This window comes from Cervus elaphus, chromosome 12 (genome assembly GCF_910594005.1).
Source record: "Cervus elaphus chromosome 12, mCerEla1.1, whole genome shotgun sequence".
NCBI classification, from domain to species: Eukaryota; Metazoa; Chordata; class Mammalia; order Artiodactyla; family Cervidae; genus Cervus; species Cervus elaphus.
The window spans coordinates 75,538,246-75,550,396 of NC_057826.1; the positions used below are offsets into that span (position 1 = coordinate 75,538,246).

Below are 12,151 nucleotides of genomic sequence, written 5' to 3' on the forward strand. Positions count from 1 at the left end.
AGGAACAGAATCTCATACATAATGAAACAGTGGAAAGAGAGGAAAGGATTTTATTCACATTTATCTCTTTATCCCCCTGGAAGTCTAAGAAATTAGAAAGGGTATACGCTTGAAAATACAGAGAGAACAGAAAAGGAGTTAGCAGCGCAGAGTGCTATCAACAGATTTCAGAGGATGAGAAGTGTAAGGAAGAACGAAGACTCGTCTCGTAGAATAGTTGAAGAAGGAACCTAGACCTCGTGTGAGACGCATCAGAATGCGTTCTGAGCACCTGTGCAAAGGTTAAGAAAACACGGCACCAATCATCATTGAATAATTGGGAAAGATGGTGTTGCCCTCATAAGTGCACATGTGTGAGTGTTGAGGGTTTTGGGGAGCACTAAAACAGGAGGCCCGAGTGAGGTCATTTGTAAGCAAAGAATAGCCGTGCTCTCCACAATTCTTTATGACAAGCAATGATGACTTTCTATACAGCATACAGAGAAGGCAATGGCAACCCACTCCAGTCCTCTTACCTGGAGACCCCCATGGATGGAGGAGCTTGGTAAGCTACAGTCTATGGGGTTGCGAAGAGTCGGACATGCCTGAGCGACTTCAGTTTCATGCATTGGAGAAGGAAATGGCAACCCACTCCAGCATTCCTGCCTGGAGAATCCCAGGGATGGAGGAGCCTGGTAGGCCGCAGCCTATGGGGTCACACAGAGTTGGACACGACTGAAGTGACTTAGCAGCAGCAGCAGCAGCAGCAAACTCAGCATAAAAGTGGAAGTTAGTCTTTAATGAACTGAGAACAACACAAAAAATTCCCCCAGACTTTGTATGTGCCGTGCTGGCTTCGTCACTTCAGCTGTGTCCTTCTCTTTGCAACCCCGTGGACTCCTCTGTCCATAGCTCCTCTGCCCCAGGCTCCTCAGTCCTTGGGATTCTCCAGGCACGAATACTGGAGTGGGTTGCCATTTCCTTCTCCAGGGGACCTTTCCAACTCAGGAATCGAGCCCAGGTCAGGTAGATTCTTTACTGTATGAGCCACAGGGAAGACCAATAATATTGGAGAGGGTAGCCTGTCCCTTCTAGAGGGGAACTTTCCGACTGAGGAATCAAACGGGGGTCTTCTGCATTGCAGGGGGATTCTTTACCAGCTGAGCTACCCAAGGTTGTATACTATTAAACTTTTGACTTTTACTCATTGGTTAGCCTTTCTTTTCTTAAAAATGTTCTGTAAAAATTTTTCCCTTCTTCCCTGTAACCCCTTGCAAACACTGATCTTTTTACTGTCTCCATAGTTTTGCTTCGTCCAGAACATTATATAGTCGGGATCATATGGTGTGTGGCTTTCTCAGACTGGTTTCTTTCACTTGTGTATATGTGTGCTCAGTTACTTCAGTCCTGTCTGACTCTTTGTGACCCTATGGACTGTAGCCATAACAATGGCTATGTAACACTTTTAAAGGTTACTTTCCATTTGCAGTTATTACAAAATATTGGCTATCTTCTCCATGTTATAACAATACATCCTTAAGCCTCTCTTATACCCAACTGTTTGGGTCTCCCACACCCACACCCCTCTACTGGCCCTGCCCCCGCTAAAAACCACCAGTTTGTTCTCTATATCTGTGAGTCTGCTTTTATTGTTATATTCACTAGTTTATTGTGTTTGTTAGATTCTATACACAGATGATATCATACAGTATTTGTCTTTCTCTGACATATTTTACTTAGCATAATGCCCTCCAAGTCCATCCCTGTTGTTGCAAATGGCAAAATTTTGTTCTTTCTAATAAATTAGCATATTTACAGCACAACTTCTATAAATAAGGATTTATTTTGAACTAAAGTAATGAAAAGAAAGCACAAAATGAAACTTGTCAATTTTTTAAGGCATAAATTTCCATGAAATGGCATTTTAAGAGTAAGAGTTTATTTTTAGTCTCCATTCAATCTAGGCAGTGACTTTTTTTTTTTTTTTTCTGGCGACTTTCTTCATCAGAAAGCATGCAGTGAATGGGACTGGGGTTCTGTGATGCTGCAGTTGTTGGTCTGAAGGGGTCTTTGTTGATGGTTTCAGTCCACTAGGGGGCACTGTAGGCTTTACAAGACATGAAGACATTTTCTGATGATTCCAAAGATGGAACAGTTAAGAGAGGAGCCTAGAGAGCATGGGGAACAGTCAAATTAGAGACAACAAAGGTGGGGAGAGGGGAACAGTGTTTGTGTGAAGTTCATCTCAGATTTCAGCTTTGTCATTCTATATAAGGTTTGGAAAGCTGTAGCCCTTACCTCTGTATATCCATGGTGAGGATGATTCTCTGAGCAGAGATAGAGACATAGGGATACTACTGAGTTCTGAGAGCATGGAAGCTCAACAGAAAACACCTGCGTTACCTGTATTCATTTTTAAAATTGTTATGACTGAATTCCCTAAACCCACTGACCCAGAAATGATTCCAATACCCCAGACCTCCTACCTTTTCATATATTTCCTTGAGAGTAGAAAGAACAAGAATAAAAAGAGGAAAAAATAAGGAACAAAAATAGAAGGAAAGGAGAAAGACAACATTGAATTTGAGCAAAAAAGTGTGGCTCAAAGTGTGGCTCAGATCAGAATCAGCTGTGGGTCAACAGGGTGCCCAAGAGCTGGACAGTAGGAAGGGAGAGGTGGAAATTAAGGCAGATGAACATTATACGCATGTCCTGATTTTCAACAACGAAATTCTTATTGGAATCATTTTTGTGCAGAGGCTGACTATATATCTTGGCTTCTAAATGATTTCAAGAATTGTATTTACTTCTGCAATAAACAATGCATGTATCAGATAGTTTTCCTTGATGAGAATTTTCACATAACTGAATTATCAAAATCTCTGCCAAACTATGCAATTTGAAAAGTGGGTCATTCTTCCCTATAATTCCTAAAGGTTCTATGTAATCCATCATGACACAATTCTTCTAGAAATATCATCTACTTTTCCTCACACACTATCCCACAATCTTCTCTTACATATAGTCTTTTAAGAAAAAAAAATTCTTTATGACTATATACATCAGAAATATTGCTTTTACCTCTCTGCAGTGTCCCCCCAAACCTCAATTTTGGAGAAATTGCTGACCTTACTGCAGTCTCACTAGGCCACTCTGGGTGGAGTTTCCTGTTAAGTGAACTGACATACCTCAGATATGAATGGTACTCAGCGATTCTGGTGGAACACACTGATAGTAAGAACAACATTTCTCTGGCCCCAGGACTCTATATCCTTCAGAGTAGGGGCAAAGGCACCTCAGTATCTGGGCAAGGGATCATGAAGAGACAATGGGGAGCCCTGCTGGGGCTTCTGTGGGTCCAGATTTGCTGTGAGTCGGGGTCACCCCAGAGAGGGGGCTGGGGAGAGTCCACAGCCGTCAGTGGGCAGGAGGGGGAGAGATGACCTGGGGATCCTAGATGCTCCTTCATCCTCAGGTGCTTCCTGAGAGGGTTTCCTGGTCTGGAAACCCCATCCGCGACCCCTCAGTGACATCATATGTGTTTGCTTTTCTCTTTCCGAGCAGGGGTGAGAGGAGTGAAGGTGGAGCAGAGCCCTTCAGTCTTGAAGCTCCAGGAAGGAGCCAACTCTACTCTGAGGTGCAATTTTTCTGACACAGTGAGCAATGTGCAGTGGTTCCAGCAGAATCCCGGAGGCAGCCTCACCACGCTGTTTTCCATAACTTCAGGGACGAAGCAGAAAGAAAGGCTGAGTTCCACAGTGAATTTTAAGGAACGGTATAGCACCCTACACATCGCAGCCTCCCAGCTGGAAGACGCAGCCACCTACCTCTGTGCGGTGGAGGCACAGTGCTCCCCGGTGATCTGCAGCCTGTGCCCAAACTGCAGCTGCCTCAGCCCCGCCCCTCCGCAGGGCTACACCATGCAAGTACCTTGTTACCTCTTTGGGAGTCCAGATTCATACTTCAGCACTTTTTTCTTCCGAAGATCAGATCCTTTAGGACTGTCATTTCACTTTTTTTTTTTTTTGCCCTTCTTATCCCAGAAATCTCCCGTGTATATAAAGCTCTAATATGGAGCCATTGTCATAACTGATGTAGATGCCAATATTCAATGTCCTGCTAAAAAAGTCTACTGCTCCTGACAGACAAAATATAAGCTATATATAAATTTCTCTGATAGAAAATGCTTGAAAAAATATATGGTGATCAACAAACAGAAAGAGATGACTCAATTTTTTGGTTAACTGCACGTGTGTGTTCCTTCAAAGTGAAAAGGGAATTAAATGTGTGCAATGTTTTTAAAGTTTGTATTCAGAGTTTTGAGTCCTGGTAATAACAAATATAAGAAAAATAATTTTTTATGTGAAGACAAGGCAGAGACTGGAGCGCTGTGTCTGAAAGCCAAGGAGCACCAAACACTGAGGGCAGCTGCCACAGGCTGAGAGAAAGGCACGGGTCTACAGCGGCTCATCCACAGGTACCGACATTTGGGACTAACCAAGATGTCCTTCAGCAAGTGGATGGATAAGTAAATTGTGGTACATCCAAACAATGGAATATTATTCAGTGTTAAAAAGAAATGGGCTGTCAAGCCATAAAAATACAAAGGAAACTTAAATGCATGATACTAAGTGAAAGAAGTCAATCTCAAAGGCCGCCTACTATATGATTCCAACTATGTGACATTCTGGGAAAGGCAAAATTATAAAGAGAGTGAAAACCACTGATTGCAGGGATTGAGGGGAGTGGAGGGATGAATGGGCAGAGCACAAAGGATGTTTAGGAGTGAAACTACTCTCTGTGATACTATGATGATGAACACGTGCCACTGTACATTTGTGTAAACCCATAGAATGTACAACACCAAGAGTGAATCCTAGTAAACTATAGACTTTGGGTGATTATAATGTGTTAATATGGGCTCATCAGTTGTGAGAAATAGACCAGTCTCGTGTGGAAGTTGATAGCAAGAGAGGTTATGCAAGTGTGGGAGTGAGAGGTATATTGGAAACCTCTGCATCTTCTCTTTAATTTTTCTGTGAACCTAAAATGATCGAAAGTCTCAAAAAATTAGATTCAGATACATGAAACTAATTTGTATGAAGAGTTAAAGCATTTTAGAAAAATGGTGCCACTAGAAACGTTGAAAGTGAAAGTGTTAGTCGCTCCATCCTGTCCTACTCTATGCGAGCCCATGGACTACAGCCTGCCAGGCTCCTCGTTCCACGGAATTCTCTGGGCAAGAATACTGGAGTGGGTTGCCATTTCCTACTCCAAGGGATCTTCCCGACCCAGGGATCAGACCCAGGGATCGAACTCAGGTCTCCCGCATTGCAGGCAAGTTCTTTACCATCTGAGCCACCAGGGAAGCCACTAGAAACATTACTTAATGAGACTTTACCCTGCTTCTTGCAAAGAAGATTCCAAATTTTCATTTTGCACTGGTTCTAAAAATGACAGGTGATCCCCACCTACACTTGCACGGAGAGACAGAAGCCAGAAAGCAATTTGGTTGCTTTAGAAAGAGCCTCTTGCTTTACCTGTTGGCAACTCAGCGACTTCCTCCGGGTCCTCCAGTTGTGCAGATGTTTTTTCTTTTATTCCTACAAGATGAAGTAAGACTTACAGAATGAATCACCAGAAGAACATCTCCTTACCGATTCAGTCACAAAGCCCCTTTGACCTCACTGTCTGTGATGACGCTCACATTCAGTGAGCCCTGCCCCATTTTATGCCATTTTACTCTGGATTTATATTCTCCTTGATCTTATAGGAGAAATGAAATCACAGATAGGGATTCACTCCACGGACCCTACCTCTGCTTCAGAAGAAGACCTAGGGTTAATTAGTGGCAACCACAGCCCCCGAAGACTGCATGAAATGCACAAATGGTGTTGGGGTTCCAGAGTGCAAGGGGTCTCTCCCCACTCTCTCTCATCACTCTACATTGTATATGAGCAGGCCTCAATAAAGATTTGTTCTGCTAAATAGTATAAAAGAATTTAGAGCTAGATGAGCCCTTAGACAGGGTTTAGTTCACCTCATTTTACAAAACAGAAATTAGATCCAAGATGGCAGAATGAAAAATTATATAATTAAAAAATATATCAAATGAGCTAGCAGCAGAAAGTAGAGGATAAGCTGGATATCCTCACCTCCCCCTTAATGTTCTTTTCCTATCTCCTTATTCCAGACCCTTGTTGCTGAGCAAAGAAAAGCTGTCTAATGCAAACTGCAACATTAGATCTCTGCCATTTAGTAATTACATTTTAGGATACATTTCAACTGTTTCTACTGTCAATTCTCTGAGAAAGCAAGGGCCCACTGAAAACCAGGTTAGAGGAGACAGTCTGAGATAACAGGCAGTTGAAATGTCAAATGATCTTCTCTCTGTTACTCTGATCTTTGGCTTACAAGTTTCTTTTACAGAGTTTTCCTCCATAACAGGCAAATGAAAATGGTATATTGGCTGAACTTGATAGTTTCATATATATATATATATATATATGTTTGCTTGTTTGTTTAGGAGAGTGAATCATGGTGCTTTTATAATTTAAAAATTATACATCAGGCCCATCATTGAATAAAGAGCAACCGCATCAACCTCTTTTCAGCTTATAAACAGTCAAATTCTCTATCTCTATATTCTTACTGTGCATTAGATTACTTCAATCTGAGACATAATTTGTTTGACCTTTGCTGATTTTATGCATGTCCCTCGTAGGCACAGCCATGAAAAGGACATTTAACCAGAATTCAGTAGGTAGAGATGTGACCACCAGATGGGGGTGCACCTCTGCTGATCAGAATATGTGGAGGGCTCCTTTGAATGGATTCTGAATGGATAGGCTTAGGGCAGAAGCAGAGCCTTTTTCTTATTGGCTGGGTAGAAACCACTAGAGAAAAGAAGGGGACACTTGGTAACAGAAGCAGGTCTCCTGGCTGGAGACTGCAGGTCCACAATTGATCTTAAATGGGAAAAACAGTGAAGACACCCATTGGAGCTTTAATCACATTCTTATGGCTACAGCTGGACTGTGAGTTGAGGGTTTAAGGGAAACAGTAAAATAAATAAATTAATTAAAAAAAAAAAGAGAAACAGTGTATTAGTAGATATTTGTTAGACACCGAGACTGACTTTATTCAGGTTTCTTCTAGTTATTGTAGAAAAGGGAAAGTAAATTGTGGAACTTAATAATCTGACAACCTTCTCCTTTCTCTGACTTCTACTTTCTCCATAGGTGTCAGTCTTGGAAACGAGGTGGAGCAGAGTCCTTCTACCCTGAGTGTGCAGGAGGGAAACACCGCTGTTATCACCTGCACTTATACAGACACTGCTTCAGAGTATTTCCCTTGGTATAAGCAAGAACCTGGAAAAGGTCCCCAGCTCCTTGTAGCTATTCATTCAAATATGGGTGAAAAAAAAGACCAGAGACTGACTGTTTTCTTGAATAAGACCTCCAAACGTCTCTCCCTGCACATCGCAACCATCCAGCCTGGAGACTCAGCTGCCTACTTCTGTGCAGCAAGGACACAGCGCTGCCCAGGCAGCCGCTACCTGTCCTCATACTTGTGACGGGCAGCCCCCTTCTCTGGTGCAACCTTCAAAGTAGCATCTGTCATATTGTTTGTCTGCAAGTGGAAACTGATGTGTTAGACAAGCATAGAATAAGAAGGTTAGGTTCAAGATGACCCAGAAAGTATGACACATTTGATGGATAATTGCTGCTTATTGATTTCTTGAAGGGAGTTAGCATTGTTTTGTTTCAAAATTGTAAGATTGCCTTTACATTTGCTACTCAGACTCCTTTTCTCTAAATAACCTCTTGGTATCAATTTATAATCCTTATCATGAATGGATTTTTTTTAATACTGTGTTTTGAAAACAACATTTATTATTTTTCTGATTATATATTGCATGCCAATTATAGGGAAATGTGTGATATCCAATAAATATGATATTGATAATTCTGCAATCACATAATATTGTGAATATTCAGCTTACCTTTTCAATAAATTATTGTTACAATAGGCTTATAATGTTTTTCACTTACTATTATATGTTGAATTGAGCATTCCCCATTCACATAGTTAATTATCAGTAGATGTTTGTTAAAGAAATAAGAAAGGGTGAATCCTGCAATGCAGGAGACTCTGCTTTGATTCCTGGGTTGGGAAGATCTGCTGGAGAAGGAGTAGGTTACCCACTCCAGTATTCTTGGGCTTCCCTTGTGGCTCAGCTGGTAAAGAATCTGCCTGCAATGTGGGAGAGTTGGAATCAACCCCTGGGTTGAGAAGATTCCCTGGAGAAGGAAAAGGCTACCCACTCCAGTATTGTGGCCTGGAGAATTCCATGGGCTGTATAGGCCATGTGGTTACAAAGAATCAGGCACAATGAGCAACTTTCACTTTCATTTTAACAGGCATACATGATATGTGAACTGTGTTAAAAACCTCTAACTACCACTGTATGTATACTTTTTGTAATTTAATGTATCCAAAATAGATTCACAAGTTCAGATACTTAGTTAATTTTGTTTTTGCTAATGATTGGTTTAAAAAGGAGTTTAGAATAGTTATTGCATAGACAGCCTGGTATTGTTTCTTTTCAATATTTAAGATAAGATTATTTTAAAACACATTAATTCACATTTGGTATGAGAGTGTTAAAAAAATCTGCTCTGGACACGAAGGCATTTTGAATAGCAAAGGTACTATCAGGAGAACTTTTCACTGAGAAGGGTAACAAAGTTGAATAACCTGAGGGGAAATTAATGTTTTATATTAGTAAATTGATTGGTAGAAAAAGGTGGGTGCTTTAGGTTGGAGAACAATTTGTGCTATGTGTGGTACCATCAGATTTAATGGAGATGCCAGGGCAGGATCTGAAACTTCAATCAGTTTAGCTGAGGCTGTAATTACTTCTAGATAGGAAGGTAAATTCTGTTCAACTTTAAGGGGTAGGCCCCTGTAGGTAACAGCTCTCTGCTGTCTGTCATTGTTGACTGAAAAGATGCACAATGTGAGAGCTGTGAGCTAAGTTTTACTTGGGGCAAAATGAGGACTGCAGCCGGGGAGACCGAAGCTCAGATAGCTCTGAGAGACTGCTCCAAAGAGGTAGTGGGGGAAGGTCAACATATAAGATTTTGGCAAAGGGGGAATTCAACACAATCAAATGCTTACTTTATGAAAGATTTTCTGCTAGTCCCAAGGAGCTGATGTCACCATGAAAGGATTTAGTGTTTTTCTAGATATGAAGAGATGCAAGGATTGGGATCATGAAATCAGTTCCTGAAAACATCTAACTATGTGAAGACCTGTTTCACCAGTTTCCCAGGAGCACAGAGTGCCTCACTGTCCACCCTGCATTACCCTCAGAGGGTTTTGAAGGTCAGCAGCTACAGCAGTGCAGGGTTCAGTCTCTGTCGAGGTGGAAGACAAATGCCCTTGCTGTTCAGTTGCTGACAAATACTCTTGGCAAGTGACAATTTGTAGTTGACACCATGTTGTTTAACCTTAGGCATGGCTTTCCTTTTACATTCTTACACAAATATTATAATCAGTAGTAGTTTCATGATCAACTGTCTTATGGAGGTCTCTTGTGGTATATTCCCTTAGAACTAGGTACACAGAATATAGAGGCTTTTTCTGGCTCTTTTGGGCTTCCCTGGTGGCTCAGATGATCAAGAACCTGCCTACAATGCAGGAGACCTGGGTTCAATCCTGGGGTTGGAAATGATCCACTGGAGGAGGGAATGGCTACCCACTCCAGTATTCTTGCCTGGAGAATGCCATGGTCAGAGGAGCCTGGCAGGTCTGGGGTCACAGAGAGTTGGGCCTGACTGAGAGGGTTCCAAATGAATTAATGGGAACAACATAAATTCAAAAGTTTGATAACCTGATGACCAATTATCTAGCATCTATTTGACCTCTCTGAACAGACCTGGGCTGTCAGAACAAATAGAGAAGAGAAAGGGACCACTGTGACAGGACTCCATGTCTGTGAGATTCATTCTAGCTTTCTGTAAAGGGGGATTATCTTTTCTCCTACTATTAGGTCCCAAGTTAGGTAACTGAGCAGATGTGGTGGTGAAGAATTATAGTGATTGCTATATTGATATGTAGGTTGAGAAAGCTGCAGTAATTAACACAAACGGATTTGTCTTCTTTTCATAAAGCAATTTATTTCTATCTTAAATGAAAAAAGCATATGTAGGTATGAGGATAAAAGATCACTACATCTTTTTTTTTTTTTTTTTTTTTAGGTAAACCTCTTTATTTCAACCATAGATAAGTGGAGAGATTTTCCTTTCACCTTGAAATTCAAAAAACTTACTGTGTTAAAAATGTTACTCTCTATTGTTTCATTTTGGGGAGATCCTGAGCATTTAAACCTGTTAATATATTCTCAGGTATTTAATAAATTTGGGGAGATTGATTTCATTGATTTTTGCTTTTTTATCATTCTTCTGGAATTTCTATTGTAAGTAGTTTTGATCTTCTTGGACACCTTTCAGATCTCTGAAGAATTATTACCACTATTATTCTTTATTGTTTTTCCTGACTCTGTGGGAGAAGGCGAGGGTGGGATGTTTCAAGAGAACAGCATTGAAACATGTATATTATCTAGGGTGAAACTGATCACTACATCTTATGTTGTTTCCATAATCCATTACATGCAGTATCTTGAAACAAGTCCCATCATAGATGCAACAGCTGAACACAGTAGTTAGTCAAATTATCACTCTTCCTTTCAATATCAAATTTGACTTGTGTTTATTTTCAGATGTAATTGGTATCAACTGAAAATGGGTTTGGGTGGACTCCGGGGGTTGGTGATGGACAGGGAAGCCGGGCGTGCTGTGGTTCATGGGGTCACAAAGAATTGGACCCAACTGAGTGACTGAACTGAACCGAACTGAACTGAAGAGCTGGTTAATACAAAAGGAAGTTTGGGGTGAGTGAGACACTCATCTGGTCCATAGAGATGTTGACATGAGCCACATCAACTTGCTACTCCAGGAAACCCCTGTTTCCTGTTGTGAGGCAGCAGCAGCACACACCCAGCAATCCTTCCCTCACCCTGTCAGGCTCATCTCACCTTGCAAAGTCTTGACACTGAAGAAGAAGATATTTTCCATCTAGCGGAGAGCTGAAACATGCTTCTCTCCAGCCTTCTGAAGGTGGTCGTGGCTTCACTGTGTTTAGGTAAGGATGGTCCCGGTGGAACTGTACCTCCTCTGTTACCTAAGGACTGGAGGAACAGGCAGTCTTATGGGAACCCTGGGAAGAAGGGGTGGTAGGGTCTAAAATAGGATTTCTTTATTCCACACCACTTATTCCTAAAGTTCTGATTCTTTTTTTTTTTTTTTTTCTTTAGGATCCATTATTGCCCAGAAGGTAACTCAAGAACAACCACCACAAGTATTAGTGCAGGAGAAGGAAGCTGTGACCCTGGATTGCAAGTATGACACCAGGGAATCACAGTATAGTTTATTCTGGTACAAGCAGCCCAGCAGTGGGGGGATGATTCTCCTTATTCGTCAGGATTCTCATAACCAGCAAAATGCCACAGAAGGTCGCTACTCATTGAATTTCCAGAAAGCAAGAAAATCTATCACACTTGTCATCTCAGCTTCACAGCTGGAGGACTCTGCAGTGTATTTCTGTGCGCTGAGAGAGCCCACAGTGAGACGTGTGGAGGAGGGACCTGCACCAAAACCCAGGGCCCTGCTCCACCTGCTGTAGGGACCAGGGCAGGGAGTTGCCAGCACAGACAGGAAGTGATTACGGTTGCACAAGCATAGGGTTAGAGAGAAGATACTCATTCTAAGAAAACAGTTCTCTAGGTTCAGAGGCCATATTCAGAGCTATCATTCATTAAAAAAAATCCTTATCCCTAAAAATTTAGGTTTAAATTATTTATTTATTAAAAATGTAAAATTATGTACTGAGGACAGAAATTAGCCACATAAAATCCTTGCCATGCAGTGATTCATATGAGCTAGAAGAATTGACTAAGGAAATTCAGAAATGTCTGAATTATAAATCAGTAAAAATATGTGTGAATTGTTGGATTTTCATTTCAATTTATTCATGTTTCACCAAAAGTTTTCACTTTTGTCTCAGGTTCAAAGGATTTGTTAACAAAATAAGCCACTTGTTATATACA

The 12,151-nt window shown here is 41.2% G+C and overlaps 1 protein-coding gene and 1 gene segment (V, D, J or C); both read left to right on the forward strand.

The window, feature by feature from the left end:
- Positions 1–3,229: 3,229 nt before the first annotated feature.
- Positions 3,230–7,555, forward strand: LOC122705723. The gene is made up of 4 exons (XM_043921107.1): positions 3,230–3,348; positions 3,544–3,905; positions 7,010–7,016; positions 7,221–7,555. Exons 1-4 carry the CDS (start codon positions 3,297–3,299, stop codon positions 7,553–7,555), a joined length of 756 nt encoding a protein of 251 aa, XP_043777042.1. The 5' UTR covers positions 3,230–3,296.
- A 3,543-nt stretch (positions 7,556–11,098) lies between these two features.
- LOC122705724 lies at positions 11,099–11,727 on the forward strand. The segment is given in 2 exon segments: positions 11,099–11,187; positions 11,360–11,727. Coding segments are annotated over 2 exon segments (417 nt in total).
- The last annotated feature ends 424 nt before the right edge of the window (positions 11,728–12,151 follow it).